Genomic DNA, 26721 nt, shown 5'->3' with positions numbered 1-26721 from the left:
TGCTTGTCATGTGCTCCGAAACCAACATGCTGCAAAATTGCAAAATATTCGGAAATTATTATATTAACAAGATATTGAAAGTGGCTCTAAATTCATACATTAAATAATAAAGTTTAACCTAATTTGCAGATACTCTCTAAGAATTAGATTTAACAAATTTACATTAATTAAGTTTGAATAATACGAGTCACACTGGAGACTGTTCGTCACTATTGACTGCTCCAGTGGCGAGTTATACACAAATAATGGGGAGGTCATAATTACGTTACACAATACTCTAATTAATTTAGGCAGAAGGCCGCAAGGGAAGCACTAATAAATGTATTGATGTAAATTCACATGTGAGTGACCCGGGCACTCCTACGTCGCACTTCCCTTGGACGGGGTTTTTAATAAAAAGTGACTGTACCATTAAATTGTGTTTGATTTATAATTAACTGGGTTCGAGGTGGCTGGTTAATTAGGGCATGGTCTTTGATTCTATCTGTTGATCCGGTGCTCGCCTGACTCGGGTGGGCCATGACTAGGGGTGCGTTCCTTTAGCGGGGTCGGATACTGGCAGTTGCAGGTCGGGCTTTGGGGTGGCCTTCGGTCAGACGACGTCAAGCTATTGTTTTTATTTTGTAAATATGACCTACTAATTTGTTTAATGACTAAAACATTTTTTTAATTTTTTAACTTAACATAAAATTAAATACTGGTAACTGGTATTTATTCTTTCTGCTTTAAAATGGTAATTATATATTTTTAAATAATTAATAATATGATAAACTCTTCAATATATATATAATAAGACTTACCACTTGTATCAAAACAAAATGACATATTTTACCAGTAATGCACCCAGAGGACAGTATCAAAATTAAATTTGTTATTCCTTTATATACAAAAACACTAATATTTGACTATTTTGTTTTATAAAAAAATATATACGACTTTTAGCCCTTGATATATTAATTAGTGTTACATTTTTCTGTATCCAAAGTAGTAACAGTAGTACTAAAACTGGTACCACATGTGCTTTCTCATGTATGTAACTATCACAGTTCCCATATGTTTAATGCACGGGTACAGATCATGAGCACACCAGTGTTGGGTCTGTCGAGCAATGTTGACTATGTGAAGCTCGCAGCAGTGTCGGGTGCCCGAGCGACCCGGTGGGCGGCGACATGCTGCGCTGTGACCTGGGGCTGGACCTGGGCACGGACTGCCCAGTGGCCGGGGGCTGGGGCATGTGGACGCCGTGGGGGCCGTGCCTCGGCGAGTGTGGCCGAGAGGGCAGGCGCGTCAGGACACGGGCATGCGACAACCCGCGCCCCCAGCGCGGCGGTGAGCCTTGTGTAGGCGCCAGCTCCGACGCAGAGCCCTGTGAGCTTCCAGGTAAGAGTCAGGTTAATTCACAGCAAGTGGTACATTGCCTCTGTGCCTGTGTGGTTTCATGCATGCAACTATAGGATTAGAGCCATGGCCCTGCATTCAGTGAAAACAAGTATTTCAAACACTAAAACTCAATTTTGTGAATGACCTGGCTTGCCTCGTCTTATTGTGTTGTAACATGACAACCAGGGTCAACAGGACGATATTTGTGTTATTGTTTCAGCCTGCACCATGGAGCAGTATTGGTACCTGGTGTCGACTGATCCTTTGAGACGTTTACAGTTCAGGGAGATCAGAGCGATACAGGAAGTGCATCCAGAGGTCACCATCACATGCATCGCCACACAGTGTCCATTTGAAATTGTTCAGGGAATGCTCGGAAAGCAAGCAGTAAGTTTTTTATTAGGCGTGTGACTTGGCTTCAGGCAACACACTTGAGAGGGGCTTGTAATATATTTGACAATGCCAATTGAATTATTTGCTTTGTGGATCAATATTTCCTACTGACAGATGTTATCACCAAAATCAAAGCTATGGTAATTTAAATAATTTCCAAGCAATAATTAATTACCCTATTAGTTGCTAATGAGTGTTTACAGGTTGCCAATTCTGGAATGATTTGTTCAGTTATGTTTCATCGATACTATCAGCAGTTTAAAAGTAAAGACAGGTACAAAATAAGGTCTGGTCTACACCATGTGGCGAGGCTGCCAACGTGACAAATCGAGCGGTACATGAGCACGTCCAACCTCTGTGATGAGCAGGAAGGGAGTGCTCTCAGGCAGCGTATTGGTGCGCCAGTGCGGGGGTTGTAACTGGTCATGTGACACCTTCAGGAAAACAGGAAGACAGAAACAATTAGGATAAAACATTATCCAAATCTCTTATAACGGAAACAAAACGAGCAGTTTATTTGGCAGTCAAATTAGATAAAGAAAATAAGCATTAGGAAAAAATTTAGTTTATTTTTAAATAAAAATAAATAAATGAAAACAAAACGAAAATGAGTTTTCAGATAATTCCCAACATTCTGTATACAGTATGACCATTCATATTTTTAATATGTAATACAGATCTTGATATTATAAAATACATTTATTATTATTTTTCAGATGAACTACTGGAACGCTCTTCTCTGTGTTAAACACAACGTCGGTTGCCCAGGTACAAAGCTCCTTAACGTCCATTAAGTAGTCTGTGGACCTGACGCTCGGCCGTCACCGGGAGTGACAAGGAAGAGCCTCTGCCGACAGTTGCCGGCGGCTGGGGCGCCTGGACCCGGTGGTCCCGGTGCTCCGCGGGGTGCGGGCGCGGGGCGAGGCTCCGGGAGAGGACCTGCGACAATCCCCCGCCGACCCTCCCGCAGCTGACCTGCCACGGCCGCGACCTCGAGAGGCAGCCCTGCGCGGGCAGCGCGTGCGCTGCCAGGCAAGGAGGTGACCCCGGGCACGGCCGCGTAGCCGCAGTGCCAAGCCGCGCTGCGCTGCGTATCTCGTGTCGCTGTCGACTGTGTCTCTGTCGTCGGGACACACTACTCTCCCTCTCCGACCATCTCAACAAAACTTCAACATAATTTTGCATTTATAATCATAAAACATAGTTATTCTGAAAAACGAATAAATAATACAACCTTTAGCATGCACAAACAAACACAAAAAACACACAAACAAACATAAAAGCAATCAAACAACACTCCTCCCCCCCCCCTCCTTGGTGGGAGATTTAAAATTTAATTGCAGGCATAAGGGTTTTAGCAGGCAGAGATGGGACGGGGGTAGCGGGGCGAAGCACATAGGGCTCAAGGGAGGTCACAGCCCTGGTCGACATTAGTACCTGTACATACAAGAAAGTCGTAATGGGAATTTTGTTAATGAGACGTTAGTAATACATTTTTTTTTTAAAAAACACTTGTCTTTCCAACTGTCTACAAAGTTTTTTCTTATAAAACAATAACTTTTGTTGTAATTTCAGTTCATAGCATTACCCTAGGTCAGTAGGTAGGCGACATCTGTACTTTTGCTTTAGTCACCGTTTACATTTCTAAGAATTAATTTTTTTGGTCTGTACTTCAGTCATTCTTATTGTATTTTATTTTATGCTGCAGGGACTACATGTAGGTAAAACAGAAGGAAATGAGACACAGATAATGTAAATTATAACCACGCAGTTGAGTACATTATAATGCTTTGCTCATAAGACTTAGGTACGACTCATCAACCCCTCATCTAAATCATTATTTTGGTCATACACCAAATGATGGACAAAGAAAGATAAATACATACACAAAGCACACACAAAAAAAAACAATCCAAAACCAGCCTATGTCAAATGTGTAAATGTATAGACAGCACACAGAATTCAATTGAAGGAATTAGAACACTATCACAGCACAGATAAAACGCAGTGGGCCGACGGGAAACCAGTAAATGCATACATATATATAACAACCTTGCAAAACACAGTTACAGAGGAACACAACAATGTAATTGAACAGGTATTCTGACAACACGACGACGACGACGACGACAGCACAGATGAACACAGGACAAAACTGTCTGTCACCGAGTTGTCCAAGGTGGTAGTTTGTGTGCATTTAACTTTTTTTTTTTTTTTTGTTGCAACTGTCTCGTCACTGTCAACCCCACCGCGTTTGCCCGTGCCGTGATGTCGTTCCGGCTGATTCCCTCCTCGGAATTCTCTGTGCTGTCTAGGCATTTAACATTTGACATCAGGTAATTTTTGCTTAGTTTTCTGTTCCTTTGTTTGTCTGTTCTTCAGGTTCTCTCTGTGACACACAGTGTGTAAAATGGCAACGGCGTATGTCCGAAATAAAAATTCAAATCAGTCTTTCCCTATGTAAGGATCAAAGTACTATACACCTAGTATGTTCGTACGTACAATTTGGCTACTTGAAGTCAGGGGCGTAGCCAGGGGGGGAAGATAAGGGTTCTACCCCCCCCCCCCCCAGCACCAAATCTTTAATTAATTTCTTATTCATCACTCAAACAAATTTCATATTAAAATTATTAAAATTTTTACCATTACTATATTTAAATTTAAGTACCGAAAACTGCTAAAATAGCACTATGTTACACCTTAAAATCCAAATTTTCCCGGGGGAGGACCCCCGGACCCCCCACTCTAATACAGGAGAGGGGGGGGGGGAGCGGCATGCTTCTTAACACCCCCTCTCCCCCCCCATACACAAATCCTGGCTACGCCACTGCTTGAAGTTCCGCTGAGCGCAGTCGGCACGCCCTGCTGTGCGCAGGTGAGTGGAGCGGCTGGAGCGATTGGTCGCCGTGCAGCTCATCGTGTGGCCGCGGCTTCACTTCCCGCATCAGGCGCTGCGGCACGGAGCGGGCAAACTCCTCCGGCTCCGGTCCGCAAGGTGAGTCGACCCCCGCGAACGCCAGGCACTCACCGGCCTGGCGACCAGACCGCTCGGCTCTTAGGGAGACAATGCGTCCCGCCGCCGTTCCTCCGCATCGCTTCACCCCCTCGTCGTCTGTGAACACTTCCGTCACATTCGTTCCTTTCGGTTCTTCACATCTCGTCGACAGTGAGGGCGTCAGATGCCCTCTGTTTTTACAGGTCGTAGTTATTAGTATGCAGTGCTGCTTCCTATAACCCATTTTTAGGAAACATTAGTTTCTATTAGTGCGCGATCTGTTGAGTTAATTTATGACTGCAACTGCAGAAAGTCACCGTCAGAAGCGCTATCTGTAACCTTTTAAGTTAACCTAAGAAACAACTAGGGGGTTTACAGCGCTACCTAGCGATGTATTCTTCACACTACTTCGAGAGAAAAGCAGTTGTACTCATTCCATGGAGTGTTTTACAGTAAACACAAAACAAGTAAATCGGAGAACACATCATCAGTGGCCACCTTGCTTAAAGGATACATATAGCATTAAATGTGTTTGAATCCAAATTTATGTGTTTAAAAGTTTTTGATTATTTTGAATCTAATTCATCGTTGTAGAATTTACCCTCAGTGTATTGAAGAATTGCTACAGTCTTCCCCCGCCAATCCAGACTGGACGAGACCAGATGCTGTCCGGATCAGCCAAAGTCCTGATCGAACAGAATTTGATTTCAAATGCACATAATATACGTTTTTGATGGGTGAAACTTTAAATAATAATAAAAAAAACTTTGGGAATTTTTCTTAAATATAACTTTTTTTACAGCTTAATTTAAGTTCAAATGTTAATGAATATGTAGATCATAGTTTTTAACCTACAAAAATTAGTTAATCCTGCTTTTTTTAAATCCCGTCCGGAGTAACGGAATGTCCGGATGAGCTATGCCTAGATTAAGGCTCGTTCTACAATGACACGGAAACGGACCCTGTAAATGGAGGCTGATCTCATGCAACAGAGTTTTCACAATTGCACGCAGATGGAGACAGACCCTAAGGATTAGCTCAGCAATGCTGAGCTCTTCAGTTTACATTGCTCTGGATGACCAATAGAAACTGAGTATTTGGCTGCGGTGGTAGATACCTGTGTTTGTTTATGTTCTAAATAACTTTAAAAATTGTTCCAAGTAGAAGCATATTTAGTGTTCTATTTTAACTTTGTGGTTTAATTTTATTATAAACTAGCTGCCCGACCCGGCTTCGCACGGTTGTATTTATGGGGGGGGAAAATGAGACCAAATCTCCTATTTACAGTTATAATAAATGAAATAAAATGAAAATTAATTAATTTTGACAAAAACTTAATACAATGCTTTGTAATGTACCGAAGAAAAAACGAATAGCACCGATGGTTTCCCGACTCTCAAGCACGCAACGTTGTCATGGAAACGAAGTACCCACTGTTTCCCGGGCTTAAACACCAATCAACATTGATAATCAGTTTATTATTAATTATAAATTATTAAGACTATTAATCGAAATAAAAACTACCCTATCTCTCAAGTTGGAAACAATTACACATAAATGCCAATTTTCATCAAAATCGGTTGACTTGGTAAAGAGTTCACTGGACCTTTTTAGAAATCAGATGTAGTTAGTAATTGTCTTCTTAATTTGAATAATTTATATCACTTTCAAATCCCGACCGACTTTGTTCTACCAGTGTATAGTTATTTACCTGTATATATCTAAAAATTGGATGGTCTGTATTTAATGAGTGATGAGGACTACACTAACAATGAAATAGTCGTTGCCATGGAGACGAATGAAGCATCAACAATGCTACAGCCGTTGCCGTGGTGATTTTCTGCCAACTCATACATACATCACATTAGAAAACTCTAAAATTATCAGACTAAGACCATTAATCGAAATAAAAACTATCCTATCTCTCAAGTTGGAAAAAATTACACATAAATGCCAATTTTCATCGAAATCGGTTAAGTGGTTTAGGAGTCCATTGAGGACAAACATTGTGACACGAGATTTATATATATTAAGATGAAAATTTCAGCCCATGCTATGGTCTTGGAGCTTAATATATATTTTTTAAATTAATTAATAATTTTTAACCTTAAAATGTAATCTCATTTGTTGCCATTTTAACGTTTCCGTGCATTGTGGAAGTAGTAGAGACACAGTAGTGAAATGTTCGTGAGATCCGCCTCTGTTTGCGTGACCGTTTCTGTTTCCGTGCCATTGTAGAATGGGCCTAAGAGGACTCCATTGCGTATGCAAACACTTGCATAAATAACACAGCTTGAACTGAAAAGACTTTGGTGATGTTGCAGGGTGGGTGCACTCAAGTGGTTCGCTGGGAACCTGGGACTCGTGTGCTGGCCCGGCAGAGGACGTCGACAGATGCTACAACTCAGCCTGCCCGGGTAAGGCCCGTTCCACAATGGCACGAGAAAGGAGACGGATCACGTAAACTGAGACGGATCTCCCGGAACATTTCATTATCGCATCTCTGCTGCTTCCACAATGCACGGAAATGTAAAAAAAATGATATCCAATGAGTTTGCGTTTCATGGTTACAAAATATTAATTTAATTAAAAAATAAATAAAAATTTGCTTCGAGATTATAGCACGGGCAAAATTTACATATCTAATAAAAATGAACGACAAAGTAATAATAGGACACTAGATAAGAATGTACTTAAAACAAATTTTAAGGTACTTAGAACACAAACAAACATGGCTACCACCGCAGCCAAATACTAGGCTTCTATTGGTCGCACGTAGCGACGTAAACATGAGAGCTCAGCATTGCAGAACTAATCCGTACGTCCCTGTCTGTCTGCATGCTATTGTAGAAAAGAAACACTGTTCCATGAGATCCGTCTCCGTTTACGTGATCCATTTCTGTTTGCGTGTTATTGTAGAACGGGCTTAAACAAACAGTTCGGAAGCTCAGTTTGGAGATAATTCTCCGCTCAAGACCAGTCCTACCTCGTTGTTTGTTACTTGCATTTCATGCATGTATAAGCTTCAAATTTCACTCATTTAAATACCTAAAGCCCAAATAAAATTTATTGAGTTTATTATTTTCCATCACATTTATTTGTTTTTCAATATGTTCGTGTATCAAAATATTCCTCTGTAACAGTATCAAAGTGTTCTAAAGTACATTGTCATATTTCAAAGTCCAATAAAAGGTTTACTGTTACTTTAGTCAGTAAAATCAAACAGAAATTTTTTTCAACATAACATCATAATGATTTAATTGGCTTTATGTGTCGGTGTAAATGACACTTTTTTTGATGATATAATCATTAAGAACAATTTTATGATCTTATTTGTACAATAATAAACTATTTTTTTATGAATGAAAACAATTTATAAAAAAAAAATTTTAAAAAAAATAATAGAACCAAAATCTCCTGTTTTAGAAGTGTAATTGACCTAGAAATAAAATCATAAAAATCTTGCCCCCTAGTTACAGGATGTGAAGTTATGATGATGGCGACAACCATCTGGACGTGCCAGGGTTCTCTGTGGTGTCGAGTCTCGGCAGCCGACGACAGCTCTCGACGGCCGGTGCCTGTGCCCAGTGGACGGTGGCTGGTCGCCGTGGCAGCCCTGGTCCCCGTGCTCTGCCCCCTGCGGCCTCGGCGTGCAGTCGCGCGGCCGTGCGTGCAGCGACCCCGCGCCGCGCGAAGGGGGCCGGCCGTGCCCTGGCCCGCCCGCCGAGGTGCGCCGCTGCTTCGCGCGCCCGTGCACAGCAGGTTCGACACGCCCCAGTCTCGCCGTCTCCAAGCGCGTTCTTCAACTGGTTCCCCCGACGGGGAATTTCGATTCAAAACAAATCTTTCGGACGCACACAATTTTGTAGTTTTCCACTGTTTGTCGTGGAACTGCAAGTTAAATTAAAATTAAAAGCTAACTGATGCTCTCTATTATGATATGATGATATGAGTAAAGCTTTTTAACACATGCCAACATAGCTTAGTTATTAAAAAAAAATAGTGCAGCTTAGATTTTGACGAGCTGTACGTAGCCTCTGGTTCTCAAACTAGTTATCTCACAAATAGATACTTCTCAGTCAGAGCCGCGATTTGATATTTGCTTTGCTTCAAAAAAGCTAGTATTGGCACAGGCCTATAAAACGCTAGCGTTTATTAGTCACGCACTACATCATCGCCAGCAGTAGCGTTAGAGGTACCTTGCATCGCCACGGGGCAGTGACGGGATGGGAGGCGTGCGTGCGTGTCGAGAGCCCCGCATGTGCCGCAGCGAGCGCCCGCGAGGTGGCGGTGCTGCGCGGCGACGCGGCGCTCCTGTACCGCGCGCGCGGCCGGCCCACGCGGCTGCTGCATCTGCACGTGCGCTTCCTGCCGCTGGCGCCGAGCGGCACGCTGGTGCACCGCCACGCGGCGGGCGGCGACCATGTGCGCGTGGCGCTGCGGGCGGGCCGTGTGCTGCTGGCCGTGCGCGTCGCCGGCTGCTCGGCGTCCGTGCTGTCGCCCCGGCCGCTGCAGGTGCTGTATCACGTGTTTCCCTCCTCGCTCCTACCTCCGGCTAGGAGAGCGCTCACCTAGTGCAGGACTAGGGACCAGAATTCATGGGTTTTTTTAGGTCAATTATTGTTTTAACTTTCATATACTGTGTTTATTCATAAAAATTGTATATTGTCCAACAAATATAAAAACTAAAATATTTCTTAATATTTATTTTACAATTAACCGTATTTGCTCGCGTAAAGGCCCCGCCCGCGTATACGCCCCCCCTCCTTTTTTTGTCAACATTTTTGAGAAAAAATTTAAAAACGTGTTTTTCTGGGTTTATCTGAGGGCAGGGCAGCTTGATATGCATCAAACAGCAAGCCATGTATTGTGAGCAGCGGGAGGTGATTTTGTAAGCGGCAGTGATACAGAGACTGGTATTATAGTTTGTCCGTTCCCAGTCGTGAGGCATGCCAGACGTAAGCAGTTTGTCCTATCTCAAACGACATAAAGATAAAGAAAGCCTCTGCCTCTCCCCCTGCCTCAGCGCTGCCTCTCCTCCCTCCTGCCGCGTCGCTGCCTTCCACAACCACCTCATTAGAACAATGACGCACAACTTGCCAGTTGTTCCGCTGTTTCATTTAATCAAAATTTAATTGGCGTTTAAATAAGTTGTAGCAGTATTTCATTTTGCTTTTATTCAATGTTAGTTTTTCATATCGGAAAAAAAAAAAATCTGTTTTTTCCTCCAAATTCGCATATAGGCCCCTCCCCTTTTTTGGAGTCGAAAATTTGGAGGGAAAAAAAAGGGGGGCCTTTACGCGAGTAAATACAGTACTAATTTAGAATTGCTACTGTAGAGACTAGTGTAATAAAATAAATAAGCCATGTATTCAGGGTTCAAATATCACCATAAAAATATATATTACTCTCTCTGAGTGCTTGTTACCATCTGAGTACCCTAGCATTGTAACCTACTGTTTTGTTACAGTAAAGTATGTACGTAACAAACGGCAATGCAGATATTTCGACAGTTTTGACAGTGAAAACGTTTTTTGGTATAGCCGTCGGCGTGTATACTTTGTTCATGTTGACGAGCTCAAATACAGTATGTCTATAAAAGAAAGTCCCAGTTATAAAATTTAATAGTATCAACTGCAAGCGTTGTAGAGTGTTCGTTCAAGGTCGCAAATAAAGAGTAATTCAAACAGTTTTAGATAAGCACTTGTGTGAATACGTCTTTGTAGTTTTCTCGCTTGCAACGTGAAAGAATGACTCTTTCCCCAATTAGTAGAGGGTGAACCTGTAAAACTTTATTTGGCAAATGGATGGAGCCCCTCTCCATTGTAATCTATTTTCACGAGAGTGGTTGAACGTCCAAGTCCCTTACCGTTAGATTGGTCGTAACGGTAGAGACGACAGAGCTCTTTTCCGCTGGCCTCCATGTTCACCTGACATAACGCCATGCAATTTTTTTTTTCCTATGCGGCTTTATAAACTATTGTGTCTACGTTCCGCCGCTAAATAATGATTAGCCAGAGTTGAGACACAGAATTGAAGAGGCTATGGCTTTCATTTCTCCGGACTTGATAACCAAAGTGTGGGAAGAATTAAGACTTTAGGTTGATTGCGTGCCGTGTGACTAAAGGTGCTCATAATGAACGTTTGTAAGAAAAAAAACTAGGTTAGTTTACCTTCATTTTGATGTATGATTTGTTGTTAATAGTCTAAATGAAACTTGCAACTGTTATGATGTACCACTGAAACTGGAACCTTGTCGTCAGATTGTGAACGTGTCTGAAGGGTTTATTTATTTATTTATTTATTTATTTATTTATTTATTTATTTTCTTAGCACCCAACAGATTCAGTTGATGAGCAGTGGCTCTCTGAATATAGGGCTTGTCAACATGGTTACAAAATTTATGAAATACATGTAGGTACGGTATATGATTACATACACTATTTCCAATATATGTACAATATATACATTAGCCAGCATTAAAGTTACATTACAAATTTCTAATAATGGATGTTACGTTAAACAATTTAAAATTAAGTATTAATGAGCAGAGTTTGTTGGACATTAGATCAATTAATCAATCTGTCTTATTTCTAGTCCTGTTCACATTAGTCGCTGTCAGGGGCGCAAACAACAAGGGGGGGGGGGGGGGCAAGGGTATTTTGCCCCCCCCCCCCCCTTCTTTTCTGAAACCTTGAAGTGGGGGCAAAACGGGGGCAAAGAAAGTGCTGTGTATTCAATTTTTTAGATAAAATAAAAAACTGCTTAAATAGCACCAATTTTCCACCTTGAAATACAAATTTTCCCCGGGGGAGGAACCTCGGACACCCCCCCCCCCCCCCGCTTCAATTAGGGGGGGGATCGATGATTCTTTATAAAAAGGTATATTGCCCCCCTTTGGAAATTTTGTTGTTGCGCCCCTGAGGGACACCTGTATTTCGCAATTTCATTTCATGTCAAGGTATTTCACAAAACACTGTAGCTTTTTTTTTCTAAGAGTCATGGCAAATTGTGAGGGTGCAGCAGTATGGTGACCACATTCTCATTGGCCCCGTCAAGAGCGGGACGACACCTCTCACCGACCTCAGCCGATAACCACAGGAGAAAAGCTACAGTATTTTGTGAAATACCTTGACACGAAATGTATTCGCGAAATACAGGTGTCCCTAGCCATTGCCTGTAGTCAGAGCACGGGGTCCTCGCAATGACAGCTGCAGCTCCGCCTGTCACCGGGCGAGGACTGGGAGGTCGCGGGTTCGAGTCCCCCCCCTCTTTGGAAACTTAGTTGTTGCGCCCCTGGTCTCCGTAGTCGAGGCAGGTCTGAGGGGCGCCTGGCGGCCGCAGGTGGCGGAGTGGCACGAGGCCGTGGCGACGGTGACGGGCGCGCGGGCGACGCTGCGCATTGACGACGCGGCCGAGCGCCAGACGCGGCAGCTGAGCTGCCGGCCGCGCGTGCTCGACCTGGACCACGCCACGAGGGTCGGCGACGGCTTCCACGGCCTCCTCCAGCTCCTGTCCGTCAACTACCGCGCGCTGCTTCTCCGGCCTCACGTGAGTGCCCTCGCCACGGTCGCCGTTAAACACCTGGTCATACAGGTGGCTCATCGCTAGGGACCCGGGAAAAATCCGCGGATCCAACGACCTCTAGGACACCCACCATTATCCTTCTGCACTTGTCAAGTGAACACGCATGTTCATTGAGCTACTAAATTGTGAGGCGTCTCCGCTGGGTAGCTTGTGATTCAACGCTTCTTCGGTCGATGGTCTCTCATCGGCCCAGAGAGCTCCAGTTAAACCGCGAGCCGATGGCAGAGCCGGCAGAATTGTACACATGTTTGAATTTCGGCCCTATCGCTAGATGAATCTGCGAATTTTTCCGATCCCTACTCATTTCTCACAATTAGAAACAAGATTATACTGTGAATTTCGATAAAGACGAAGCAACACCGGGAAACATGTCGGTACACTAAATAACACCCAAATTCATGTTAATACGCCATAAAGCACCAAAATGCAACAAACAAATTATGATATTAATCAGTGTATATAATGAAAAATCAACTCAGATTTAAAATAAATTAAACCTTTAAAATAATGAAAAGTCAATGAAAATAAAAAAAAATTTAGCATGGAGTTAGTACCAAAATGTATGTATAAATTAATTTGTAAAAAATTTTGCTTTATTTTATATTGCAACTGTTGTTAGTAACTAATGTTTACATTATGCCTTTGGTAGATTTTTCAAATGCACATGTGCTTGCTGATTTATCTTTATTGCTCCCAGTAGTTAGATATGCTTACTAAAAATTATTAAATTGTAAAAGTGCATCTTGTATAAGTCAAAATGAAAATCTTGTCTGTACTCATAATCAAACAGGAGGAAGGTCAATAGCAGCTCTCTCTGGCTGCAGTCCACGATATACATACATACATACATACATGTAGCATAAAAACTGATTAAAATTCAATGTTTTTTTACTACTTTTTATGTATATTTTTTGTGAAAACTAATACTTTTAGCTATAGTTATTATATGGTTCTGTTTCCTGGCACTTGTAAATATTTAACGTGTCACATAATAGGCTGAACAAAATTAAGGAATTTTGAAAGTTTTTTTTTACTATTCTGTGGTATATTATGCGCTGCCCGTTTGGCAACGCACGTCCGGACACACAGTTCCGGGGATGGAGGCCGGTGGCACACGACCAAGCAAAGACCGGTGTGTAGTTTGTACACTGTAAGCCCACAGTTACTGCAGTTCGTTGCTGCTCGAAGCGAATGTTGGACTGGAAGACCCTCCAAGGACGATGTTGGGTGGCTGGGGGGACCAGTGTGAGCGGCGCGCTGGTGTCGCGTTGCAGACGCCGGAGCCCGCGCGGGCCGGGACGTCGCCGTATGAGGCCGGAGGGGTGGCCTACCAGCCGGCCGATCAAGAGGAAGGCTTTGTGCGTCTGGGTGGGCAGGCTGTTCACCTGCCGTGCCCTGCGCACGCCTCGCGCTGGCGGGTCAGTACATTGCATTGTCTTACTTCAACAACGTGTCATTTTCACACAAAAAATTTTTCATTTACTAAGAATTACTTAATATAAAGATTTAATTGGATGGTGTTATGCACAAATGAGTTAACCAACAAAAGGAAGAAAAAAAAAGTTCTTTGAAATAATTGCGTAAAAATGACTCAATTGAGAGCTAAAAAATTTTTTTCAACCGACATTCCCTGCCACTGTGCCATCTTGCAACCAAACATTCGACGCACTGCCACAGTACTGGTTATCGTGTGTGTTCAACTTTGAGCTCAATTTGCTCGGTTGAAAATTTTTTTGTGGGTTGAACCATTTTTTTTTACACAACACAGTTCCAATTACGAAAGCAAGCTGTGGCGCTGGGTTGTATTTCCTGGAGGTAACCCCAGCATCTTTTATGGTTTCGTGCGCCTACGGGTTCGTAGGTTTGTTAACACACACGCGGTCAGCGTGGGTGAAGTGCGAGCGGCGGCGTGGGAGAGCAGCGCGCGCGTGCTCGCAGGTGGAGCTGGTAGCGAGGCCCGGCGCGGCGGACGGCGTGCTGCTGTACGTGCCGCTGGCCGCGCGCGGGGACTGCGTGTTGGCGACGCTGGAGGCGGGCCGCGCGGCGCTGCGCGTGTGGGATGGTCCCGTGCGCGCAGAGCGGCTCGGCCCGCGCGAGGCGCTCCCCGGCCGCTGGCTGCACGTCACCGTGTGGCGGGACGCGGGCGTCGTCATGGCCGTCGATGGGCAGGTCCGGGCCACGCTTCCCGCCCCCGCGTCGCCCCTCACCTGCCACGCGGGCGCGCTGCTGGGGGACGCGCCCCGCCACGTCAAGGTGGGTCGCGTACGCCTAGGCCGCGCGTCTGTGGACAGACTGCAGCGTACGAGTACAAACCATTAGGGGAGCATCATTGCTAGAGACCCGGAAAATTTGCGGGTTCATTTTGTGTTATGCTAAAATTCAAATAATTATACCTTAGTGCTGCTTCTGTCATTGGTTCACTGTTAATCTGGAGGATTGAGGGCCAATTAGAGACCCTCGCTCGTAGAAGTGTCGAATCACAGGCCACCCAGTCGAGACGACTCACAAGTCAGCAGCCAATGAACAGTTGGCATTTGCTCGAGTGTGTAGAGGATATTGGAGTCTATCCTGGAGGTCATTGAACCCGTGAATTTTTCGGGTCTCTAATCATCGCCTGTGATAAAAAAAATTTTGGAAGCAAACAGCTAGCACAGAGGTTGTAACCCCCCCTCCCCCGAACTGCAATCCTGCGTATCGTCGGCGTACTCCTAAAACCTCGTAAGTCCGTTTTTTCCCAGTTTTATATTCCGGATGTGTTTGGTGTATTTTTTTCCATTTTTTCATAGTGCATATGCTGATAAAACCTTCGTGAGTCAACTCTGCTTAGTCTCTTTTCTATTCACAAATTATGAAACCTCGTATCTTTGTCAGTCGAAACCGTGCTCCGAAAGCTCATAAGTTCTCCTGTAAAATTGACTGAAATGGAGTTACGAGGTTTCAGAAGTAAGCTGACGGTATGCTCGTGCTCTTGGTGGGAGAGGCAAAGGCGACAGAGTGCCGCGAGTGACGAGTGTGACGGGAGAGACTGCATCGTCCTGCTGCGGCCGGCCGGAACACCTTGCAACCGAGCACAAGGACAGAGGAGCGAAGTGGCTGGAGTGGTGTGCGTAACCCACCGGAGGTGGGACGCGGGCAAGCTGTCACGTGGACCTGGACTCGGGAGGTCTGCTGCACTTATAAAAAATATAACACCGAAAAATCATGTTGTTCAACAAAATTGGTCTAAAAATAAAACCAAAAAAATTATGTCTCCATTGATTATACTTCAAATTAATACACTTTGTTTTCCTTACATTAATTTATTGTAAGTGACAAAGATTATTGATGGTTCCCCAATTTTTTGATTAAAATACTTAATTTAAGACATTAAGGGGCCTGCCTACTCAGGGGTGTGCGTGATTTTTTTTGGCGCGGTTTCGCCTCTGGCCACACGGCTGTGTATTTTGACGTGCAGTCTTCTCGTCATGCATGGGGCAGCTATGAAATCTGAGCTGTAATAATAACACTAGATGGCGGAGAAATGAAGATAAAGGAGTAATGCAAGGTCCGTGTGTGCTTTTAAGAATCTTTACCCGGTGTTTCATGCCTAAATATTTTTTTTCTGAAAACACATGTTTCAGCTCTTTTCACTCTCCTAAAAATTCTGTTTGAAAACAAAACATGGAAACAGGAATACCCATCCGCCCTCAGCGCATTATTGAATGTTTTTCCTAAACAGACACCACTTGGATGTCATGAGCAGTGTTTCCAAACTGCGTGGTATTTTTCTGAAGCTCTGCACACTGTATGTGCACCTCTTAAGATACATCATACATAGTACATAAAATAACTGATATGCTTTTGCAACCATTTTTTTTTATTTCCCAGTGTTTTTCAGGTTTTTAAGACACTTTTTTGATTTCCCGAGTTCTTCCTGTTCTCCGGATTTTTTTTCTGTCTGTGGGAACCCTGTTTCCATCTTTGTGTTAACTTTATAATAAACTTCAAATAAAAAAAAGTAGGCTTATGACATTACATAGTACTATGTAGTCTGCACATAGGAGCAAATAAACAGAACAAAATAAAATGTACACAAAATCTTTGCTGCATTCAAATATGTCACTGAAAGGCAATTATTTCACTTGCTTGTAATTTTTTTTTTTTAATTATTTGGTTGAAATATGCATGGATTTTCTGATTTACATCACCTGTCAATGAATCAACTACGAACCTGAATGTCAAAATTAAGTTATTTTCAATTGTTTTAACCTCTTTTACATGCTAGAAATAAAATAATAAAAGGATTGGAGTGATAGTATATAAATAAAGTTGGTAAAGTATAAATTCTATTTAATTAAAAATTCAAATTAATACTCAATCCTCAAAATTAAAATAAAAACATGCATAAAAATATTTATTTCATTTAGTAAACTAATGAAGATAAATTTAAATTAATAATGAATATATATAATTCTAATTTTAGAATTACGTTTATTTTATAAGAATTAAATAAGAATTTATAATTTATATTGAAAATAAATTATACATATGGGAACATAACCTCAATTATATAAAAACACTTGAAAGAGTTTAATAACACAATTTCTGTCACTAATATTTACAATAAATAAATGGTTTTTTAATTATATGGACCGGTATTCAATACAAATCTCCTAAGTATACGATTTAAAAGAATGTATATAATATTTATTTGTAGTACCGTATCTAACTTTTTTTATTATCCTATTAAAATTTTGTTAAATGGTGCCAAATCGTAAAAATTAACTCTCATAATTTTTTTTTCATAACATGCCTAAAGAAGTATAACTTCAAAAATGACTGTAATGAAATGAAGGGTAGGATCGTAAGTGGATGGAGAGGTATTTGATGGGTTTTCTCGTGGCATTCCCTTCCTCCCCCGCAGGTGCTCCGACCCTTCTCCGTGTCTCCGTCGTGAGACGCTACACCGTGACCAGGGCCGGATTTACAGCCTGAGGGCCCCTAGGCTGAGTCTGTGGTGCGGGCCCCCTCTAAGGGGAAGGAAGGGGGGGGGGTGTATATTGAGTAGGTATCCGCTTCCAGTGAAACAGTGGGTGCCTCTAGCCTGGGTCTGGGTGGCTAGTTTATTTTAATTGACCTACAGAACTCATAGTTTTGATCAATTTTCTATTTTGGAAAAAAAAAAAATAGTTTATTATTAAACAAGACAATTTAACCAAACAGTATTTAGAGATTAAGGAATTAAGTGACACCAAAACCAATGAAAATAATCGAAAATTTCTAAATGCTGACACAACTCCTATATCAGCTTTCCACAGAAGAGTTCAGTTCGGCGCAATTAATCCACACGAAACAACTGGACACTATGTCGACGCGTATTTTGGGAATACGCTATAAGAACATTCACATCGCAGTATAATTTTTTTTTTCTGGTCGTGTGGTGCGGGCCCATAGGCTACAGCCAGTGGCGTAACCAGGATTTGTGTATGGGGGGTTTTAAGAAGCATGCCCCCCCCCCCCCGTATTAAAGCGGGGGATCCGGGGGTCCTGCCCCGGGAAAATTTGGATTTTAAGGTGTAAAATAGTGCTTTTTTAGCAGTTTTCGGTACTTAAATTTAAATATTGTAATGGTAAAATTTTTATTAATTTTAATATGAAATTTGTTTGAGTGATGAGTAAGAAATTAATTATAGATTTGGTGCAAAGGGTGGGGTTTGAACCCCTAAAACCCCCCCTAACTACGCCCCTGGCTACAGCCTGGATAGCCTGCGCGTGAATACGGGCGGGCGGTCAGCATGACGCGGGCTCTTGTGGGCACAGGAGCTGCTGCGGAACGCGACCGGAGCCGAGGCGCCGCCCCCGCTGTCCGGCGTGTTGGCGTCCGTGGCCTTGGACGGCGCGGCGCTCGACGTGGCGGCCCTGCTCTCGGAGCAGCTCGTGACCGGGCAGTTGTCCTCGCGCTCCGCCACCTCCACCGGTCAGCAGGCGCTTCCCGTTTGGTCCGAGAGAGGGGAGGGTTTAGGCAGGGGCGCAACAACAGGGGGGGGGCAAGGGTATTTTGCCCCCCCCCCCCCTCCCTTGAAACCGTGAAGTGGGGGAAAACGGGGGCAAAGAAAGTACAGTGTAATCAATTTTTAGATAATAAAAACTGCTTAAATAGCACCATTTTCCACCTTGAAATACAAATTTTTTCCCAGGGGAGGACCCCCGGACCCCCCGCTTCAATAGGGGGGATCGATGATTCTTTATAATAAGGTATATTGCCCCCCCCCCCCCCTCCCCCTTTGGAAATTTAGTTGTTGCGCCCCTGGGGTTAGGGGGTAGGGGTGGCCTGCTGTTTGCTTTCAAATTATTTCCTTTAACTGGCAGAAATAACAGTTTTATAAAAAATACTTTTAGGGGTTTGTGGTGAAGGGGGTATATCTCCTACATCCCCTCCTTTCTTTGTGTACTCCTCCTCTAGAGGGAGGCATAATTCTGATAGGTGTGTATGAATTAGGGTCTAAGGGGAACATTCTTCGGCCTGCTGGATTTTGTAATATGTTTGTCATATTTGCTATTTCGAAATATGTCTGTAGCAAAAACTTTTCTTTAATTTTTTTTTTTTGTATTTAATTTGTTTGAAGTAAGTTCACTTATAGAAAGCATCCCTTTCTATTATCTGTCTCTATATCTATCTACATCTCCCCCTTTGTCTATCTCTCTCTGTATATAGATATCACGTGAAGAAATACAGTGAGTGGCGATACTAAATCGCAATGCATTTTTAACATATTCATGTCTGTACTTTTATATATATGAATATTTATCTCAAACACACATACATGTATAAATATAAAACTAGAGACATGAATATATATATATATATATATATATCTTCAACATGCATTGCGGTTTAGTACTGCTACTCACTACGTATCTCCAGGTGATTCCTCTAGAATTTTCTCCAATTTTAATGGGACAGACAGCACGGAGCAGTGATGAGATGGAATGCGTTGGTGGAGTGACCGACAGTGCCCCAAGAATATCCACTTGTTAATTGCAACCCTGCCACATTTCCCACAAGTAAATTAAAGTTTCGCCGTGGTGGGAACTGAACCCAGATATCACCGCTGTTGGGAGTAGAGTGGGTTGAAGCCAGGGCTGATAGTTTAACTGTAACAGAAAAGCAAATAAATGCGGCGAGGGTATGAGGATGTGGAAGGTAATTCCGGGTTGATCCTCAGCAGGGTAAATTGTGAGACGTGGGACAGACTTTGCCATGGGCCACTGGGGTTTTCTTGAGGCGCTTCAGTTGCCTTTATTGTATTCTATCGCTGCTCCATATTAAACTTCAGGTCACAAAATATTTTTCATAAATTTGGGCTAGTGTTTGAAGAGTGAAATTTTTCATGCAGACAGTGCAAACAGTGGGAACTGGTATTTGTAAAATAAATAATTGAACCACTCTCACATAATTCTTGTTATAAAAGTGTACAAGTGATTACAATTTTAATATACCCCTTAGTTCCTAATTTGCTATTGTCAGTAAATTAATTATACTAGTTGCAGTACCCGGCATTGCCCGGGCTGACCACAGGATGATACAGGAAAGCTTCACTATAAAGAACATGAAGGGACCAAAAAATAGTTGAGTTTGTTATACTGAAGTTCTTTATACTGAAACATAAGCATTGTTATAAATATGTATACCGATAAACACATGAAACACCTTAAGTGTACTAAGGTTCAGTATCTCAGTCATTAGTCTATGGCCGCTTGAAGAACCTGTTCACATACTCTCTGCTGATGCTTTGTCTATGGTCAGGAGACACATTGTAGGCAGAGCTGCCAACCTCAAATCACACCCATCAGTAATGACAATTATATGGAAAAAGTACACGTAAATCATGCACGATAAATTTTTCCTGAGGAATTATGACACACACAAGATAAAATAAGGACAATAATATGCAAAAAAAATGTAGGCCTATGCATATGAATACAATGAAAATTAATGAATCAAAGAAAAAAAAACGATTTGAACAATACAATCATCTGAATATGTAAGAAATGTCAATAATTTTACAGGAAATTTTCAACCTTCAATTCAAAGTATGCAAAGTTATACTTTTGAACAATTGTCTTTTTATTTGCTTCTTTTATCCTGGTTGGATAAGAACTGTCTTATAAACAAACAACAGAACTTGTAAACAATAACTCTGCGTTAGTTACTTTCGTTTCTTCAGATGTAGCGAAAAAACTACGATATGGATTTATTGCTCGTCATGACTATAAAATATTCTGCATGTTTCTTTAATTCAATGTGCCCTCTACAGTCATCCCTTCCAACGTGTGCAATCGAAAAGTCACACGTGCATACATTACAAAACGCATGGTGTTCCAAAACATTTGAAGACGACAAGCATCGTCATTCTTTTGAATAGTTAGGTCTTAGGTCGAAAGTTTTGATGAATTGCGTTATTTTTTTTCTCCCCCATATACACTTTTGTTCTGTCACACGCTTCATTTCTACAACCGGCACTAAAGAACACAACACTATTGAAAAACGTAAAAAATTTCACGCCTGTAGACACGACAAAAACACTATGGACTGTGATGAAAAAAATGACTTTCAAAAAATAAATTAATACACAGGTTAGCCAAAGTACCGTACAAAAATTATCGTAATGTAAGTAGCCAAAAAACGAAAAATCCGAGAATATGTACTAGTTGTATCATACAACGGACGTAATACCATTCCAATATTATTTCAAAACACGAGAATTAATCTACTAATTTCGATAGTACGTGCGCACACATACTAGTTCAGTTATTGTTTTTGTTTACGTACACGCTGTTACGTTTGAATAAGAAAATTAAAAATAAAGAACAAGTTTTTGGATGGTAATTTTTTTCATAATTTGCCTCAAGGTTGTTCGTTCAAGTGAATATTTTTGTTTCACGAAGAAACGGACCGTCGTAAAATTCGTTAAGATGAAATAAAATTCAAGGTTATTATATACGTTTTTGGCGGGACCAAACAATGAGTTCGGTTAAGTGAAGTGTTCGTTTAACTGAAGTTCGTTGTACTGGTGCTTTCCTGTATATGCTATATGACAGTGTGGTGGACATAGAGAAATGACACACAATTGCTTTTTGTATGTCTATGACCTATGATTTTCTGTTTACCCGTGGTGATTGGTTGAACGGTTTATAAGTTGATGCGCTGCAGCGCCATCTAGCGGTGAGTTACAAAAAACAGACAGCATCAAAACCTTCCCATGAAAAACCACTTTGATATGCCAACTCTTATGGCGATCGGTCAAATGGTGTCGGAGTTTATCAAAGTCATACATACCAACATCCAATTTTATACATAGATAACTACTTCATTCAGGTGGTTCTAAAGCTAAAAAAGGGTGCGCTAAACAAACAAATTGAAACTATGTTACACCATATGCCTTCAGTTATGTCAAGACTCAATAATGCAATTTCTTGGCTTCTGGGTGTAGGCCGTGTCAGGTAGTTGTCCTGCGACGTTTCGGCAGTCATTCCAGCTGCCATCATCAGGTAGACTAAGTCTGACCAACTGGTGCGGAGGATGCAGGTCGTTTTATTACCTGTTGTCCGGGTGGCTGGGCTGGTCGGCCAATGACGGGCTTGCTGGCTCCTGATTGGCTGATGTGGTTAGCCAATGGAAGGGTCTACCTGATGATGGGGGCTGCAATGACTGCGGAAACGTCGCAAGACAATTACCTGACACGGCCTACACCCAGAAGACAAGGAAAATGCAGACAATGGCCGTGAAAGCGTGCGATCTTTATTATATAACAACAACTGCTGTGTTACGTCTAAATGTAAAGAGAAAGCTGGCAAGACCCGAGGGACCCGTGTGTGCCGTGTGGGCGGACAGATGCGTACAGAGACGTGGCGGTGACGCTGGGCCGACCGGTGACCTTGAGCTGTGCGCACGGAGGCTCGGAGCGCGTCGCCTGGTACCATCTGGACGTGCCCGTCACGCAGAGGCACGCGCTGGCCGGAGCACGGCTCAGCCTCGCCCTCGATCCGCGCATGCCCGAGGAGGGCTTCTACAGCTGCCGGCGAGAGCACGGCCGCGCCATCGTCACGTACGGGGTGACCGTCGTCGACTCGGAGGCTGGTGCGTGCTGTGGATCACGACAATGTGAAATAGCGACTGATAACTTTTCCCATCAATTACGATTGCAAATTAGCTGAAGCAATATCGCAAAAGACTTGCACTGATTTATTGTATCGATATCAAAGTTACAAGCGTAATTTCAAATGCAGTTTTAAGTATAAACTGTAGTTTGTCTTAAGAAACGCGTTTCATACCTCACTCATGCCAGATCAGCACAGACTGAAGCATTTTCCTGGAATGATTTCAGGAAATTAAAGGAACTACGACTGAGATTCGAACCCGCGTCCTTTGAACCGCAAGTCCTGTGTCTTCCCATTCCACCACACCTGCTTGCTCCTTGGAATACAGAAGTGTGTCGAAAGATATGTTCAAGCCTCTTTCCTTACATCCACTCTTTCTTCATAGTATTTTATTTCTTATTTCTCCTCCCCACTTTTTGCAATCAATCTTGGTTAGGAACATGGAACTTTTAAAAATCACGTTCGAGTGAATCATTGAACTATTCTTAAAACTGTGGTCTAGAACAGAGGTTCCCAAATGTGTTCCGTAGCAGGATCACAGGGATTCCGTGAGTCAGGACGAATGTCATATAAAGCAGGCACGATTATTGTCAAATAACTTTCCTTGAAGGAGTTGGGGTTCCACCAAAAGAAAAGTCAACCATAGGGTTCCCTGGCCGAAAAAAAATTGGGAAGTGCTGGTCTTGAAAGTATTTGTATCAGTTGTGTTCAAATATAATTACAAAACATCAAAAGCGGATTAGTTTTTTTTTTTTTTTTTTTTGACGGCCCTTGAAATAAAGCAAAAGCAGAGAGATAAAGTTGTCCAGGGAAAAACCGGTTGGTGTGTTCCAGAGTGGGGGCAAGTGCCCACGCGGTTCGCCACGGTGGCGAGCGCGGTGGTCTGCGTCGCATCGCTCGGCTTCACAGTCTTCGCCGTCTACACCTCCCTCACGTGCGACTGCGGGTAAGCACTCGCCAGCTGTCCATCGTTCAACTGCGTTCACATGGGGCCGGCAGCTCAGTTCACCAACATCCACTGTTATTGAACACAATACGTTGCTTCAGTGGAAGCTTTGGGAAGTGCCGTAGCCAGGATTTTGTGAAGGAGGGGGTTACGGGCAGCTATGATATCTTTTTTTTATGTGTGTTCTTCGTAGTTAGTTTAAAAGAAAATTATCAAATTAAAATCACAGGGAAAAAGTATACTCTAAGAACTCCAAAAGTATACTCTAAGAACTCCAACGCTTAGACATAGAACTTTAAGTAATAATTTGAGCTTTAAAAAAAAACTGAGCATTTTATATTTTGGTTTTTATTTAATTATTTTAATATTTGTTTTAAAATTTGTTTAAACAAGTAATAAATACATACATTACTGTTCTTAAATACATAAAACACACATGTTTAGTTTGTATTAAAGACAAGCTTACAGTAAGTAATACGTGTGCAAATCTGCATTAAATATAGACCAACTTGGAACACGATTCCAGTGATTTTTGTGTATGAGGCATGTTGGGCTGTAATGGGGATGAAATACATTATTGCAGCCCACAAAGGGTTACAATAGTCCTTACAAAATAATCTCTCTGTAATGTTATGTGGTAAAGTTGCAGTAATTTTCGTATTGTCTTCACTATTTTTTTTATCTTGGAAGGGACGGGTCCAGATCCCACGGACCTCCCCCTGGTTACGTCCCTGCTTTGGGCTAGTCACAGCCAACTTATTTTTGATTTAAGAACTGTGTGAAGATGATTCATGTTCTGGAGTTTCAACTAGAATTTTCCAGAACTTAGGATGAAAAACCATTAAGCATTCACTTTATGCAGGGCAGTCCTCTAGGATTGAACTCAGAACTTTGTAATTGCTGCAGCGCAACCAAACACTACTCTACTGATTTGGTAGGTAGCACTATTGTAGAAATTAGGGCAGGCATGTGTCTTTGATGAATGAAGGCCTAATTTGGCGTTCCCATTGTTGTATCGATGTGAGATACTTTATGAAACAAATGGCTGTCGAAAAAAAATTGTTTAAAAAAACACTTGCAGATGAAATAGGTCAACATTATTTTTACAGGTTTATAAAAAGTTTTAAAAAAAAGTGTGTGCACGGAGTACATGCACAACAAAAGTGATACCTATTCATTGTTACCAATGATGCTTAAAAGTTAATTGCACAAATCAATAACTCTTCCACACGAATAAATAAATTGTAGCCACTTTAAATTAAATAAATGAGTTAGCGTCAATTGTTTGCCGTTATAAAAACTAAGAAGTAGACAAACAACACAAGCAGCGTTCTGAGAATTACGTAGCACTACTGCTGCATCATTTCTACCTCTACACTGCCGTCTCCCTATTCCGGCCGTTACAACTAGCATATAGCATGGTACTTATTCCCCCTCCCCTGTCCTATTTAACCGTTAGTAAATACGTTGGGAGTGGCGTCACCGCTAACGCACTCTCCTCCTCTACGTACCTAACTACTACCCTCATGCGATCAGAATTTTTGCAAAGCTCGAAAATTGTAGCCCCCTCAGCAAAGAAGTGTCACTTCAAAAATATACAGACGTAATTATGCAAAAAAGGAACCAACCCACAATTTTGTTATATATTTTTTTTTGAAAATAAATTAAAATAGTACAAGGTTGATTGTACCGTTGTTGCTATTATTATATCAGTATTTATACTAGACCATTAAAATTATACCCACATTATGTTATCAATACGAGAATTACAATTTATAATTAACTTTAACTTCAAAATATTCAGAATAGGTTTCATGTGGGTTGGTTTTTTTTTGCATAACTACGTCCATACATCTTACATATTTTGGGATAAATTAAACATTTCGCACACTCCATTTTCGTAAGTATAATTATTAACACAAACACTTTGCTTTGCTCTGATCTGCTCGAACCCAATCAAGCAGGTTGCAAGCAGAGGAGGAATGTGACCAGTTTCAGCGTGCACAGCAGGCTGTGGAGGTGGCTGCACTGCAGAGACGCCTCGCCCGACAAGGTGTTGGCCAACCTGCTGGGCCAGCTGCGCGCCCCCGAGGCCATGACGCTGCTCCGGTCCGAGTCGGCCGTGCTGTCGGCGGAAGCGCGGCTGCAGAGATACGTGCTGCGCGACATGCCCCTGCCGCCCACGCCCGAGGACTCTCGCAGCAAGTCCGCCAGCGAGGCAATTAGGCGCAAGGACATGCCATCCGAGAACGCACGAGACACCAGGATTCCATGTGAAGATGTTCCGAGAGAGACGTCTCCCAGCGAGATTGCGAACATCCAAAGTAAAGACCTCACCAACCAGGAGGCTGCAAGAGAACTGACCCTCAATACTGAGATCCCTTGTGAGACGTCACGGGGTGAGGATGTCGTGAGTAAAGTGACAAGGATTCGAGCAAGAAGCCTAGCGAGGCCACGCAAGATCCCAAGCGAGGCAGCGGGCAAGAGGCTGCCCAGCGAGGAGGCCCCGAGGCGGACTGACCCCGTAGAGGAGTCCCCGGTGCCGCCGGCCCAGCTGCCAGCGAGGTCACTGTCCGTGACCAGCATGCAGGTCCTGGTGGGCAGCGCCTGCCCGTCTCCCCGCCCGGCGACCGTGCCAGCAGAGAGCGACGGGCCGACAGCGTAGTCGCCGTGTCAGGGACTCGTCAGGAAGAAAGTGTCGGCCGCACACGCGACCCATCACACCGAGGCATGTGGTCTCATGAGATAATTCATCGCACAGACTTTCACCAACAATTAATATATGATGGCGTAATGAGCCAATGAAACACAGCATATCTTACAGTTAATGATACTGTGACTTGCATGCAGAAATTCTAACTAATTTAAGTAGAGTAGATAATTAATTGTAAACACTGTTTTATATATTTAAATGTTCAGAATATAAGTAATAAATGTCACATAAGTAATTTTTCTTAGTTTATTAGTCATATCAAAACTAGTAAATTTAGTTTCCATTTTTTTAAAATAATATTTAACAATGTTTTTTAACACACATACATTAGGTTCAATTGTAAACAAATCTTGTATGTCAGGTTCAACCTATTTATAATTGTCGTATTGATTTTAAACTTTGCAAGTATATTTAACCCGGATGACAATACAATAATTTGGTCCCATCAAAATGATCTGATGATGAAGCCAGAAGGTAGAACTCTTCAAATTTTAGTGTGTAAAAGATAAACTATATTTTATTCTACCTGTACATACATAGTTTTGTGATGTTCTCTTGAAAGTGGAA

At 42.4% G+C, this 26721-nt stretch overlaps 1 protein-coding gene across 3 annotated transcripts; it reads left to right on the top strand.

Annotated features, from left to right (window-relative positions):
* The first annotated feature begins 1024 nt into the window (after nucleotides 1-1024).
* On the top strand, nucleotides 1025-26389 carry LOC134543199 (uncharacterized). 3 transcript variants are annotated; one of them, XM_063388102.1, is made up of 15 exons: nucleotides 1025-1380; nucleotides 1601-1767; nucleotides 2490-2541; nucleotides 2631-2813; nucleotides 4649-4768; nucleotides 7093-7185; nucleotides 8357-8530; nucleotides 9039-9283; nucleotides 12113-12319; nucleotides 13630-13773; nucleotides 14294-14608; nucleotides 18155-18311; nucleotides 22230-22475; nucleotides 23330-23441; nucleotides 25440-26389. In XM_063388102.1, exons 1-15 carry the CDS (start codon nucleotides 1170-1172, stop codon nucleotides 26104-26106), a joined length of 3093 nt encoding a protein of 1030 aa, XP_063244172.1. In that variant the 5' UTR covers nucleotides 1025-1169; the 3' UTR covers nucleotides 26107-26389. The 3 variants fall into 3 exon arrangements, with proteins under 3 accessions (XP_063244172.1, XP_063244171.1, XP_063244173.1); XM_063388101.1 differs by having other exon boundaries at nucleotides 1026-1380; nucleotides 25434-26389; XM_063388103.1 differs by lacking the exon at nucleotides 7093-7185 and having other exon boundaries at nucleotides 1026-1380; nucleotides 25434-26389.
* Nucleotides 26390-26721: the final 332 nt, after the last annotated feature.

This window comes from Bacillus rossius (assembly GCF_032445375.1).
Source record: "Bacillus rossius redtenbacheri isolate Brsri chromosome 9 unlocalized genomic scaffold, Brsri_v3 Brsri_v3_scf9_2, whole genome shotgun sequence".
Lineage (NCBI taxonomy): Eukaryota > Metazoa > Arthropoda > Insecta > Phasmatodea > Bacillidae > Bacillus > Bacillus rossius.
Note: the sequence above shows the minus strand (reverse complement) of the source record. Positions and strands in the feature narration are given on the sequence as shown.

Coding starts and splice junctions, on each gene's coding strand:
- LOC134543199 (XM_063388101.1), top strand. CDS start 1,170: ATGCTGCGCTGTGACCTGGGGCTGGACCTGGGCACGGACTGCCCAGTG. Junction 2,542..2,630: donor ACACAACGTCGGTTGCCCAG/GTACAAAGCTCC, acceptor CTCTGCCGACAG/TTGCCGGCGGCTGGGGCGCC. Junction 2,814..4,648: donor GTGCGCTGCCAGGCAAGGAG/GTGACCCCGGGC, acceptor TGCTGTGCGCAG/GTGAGTGGAGCGGCTGGAGC.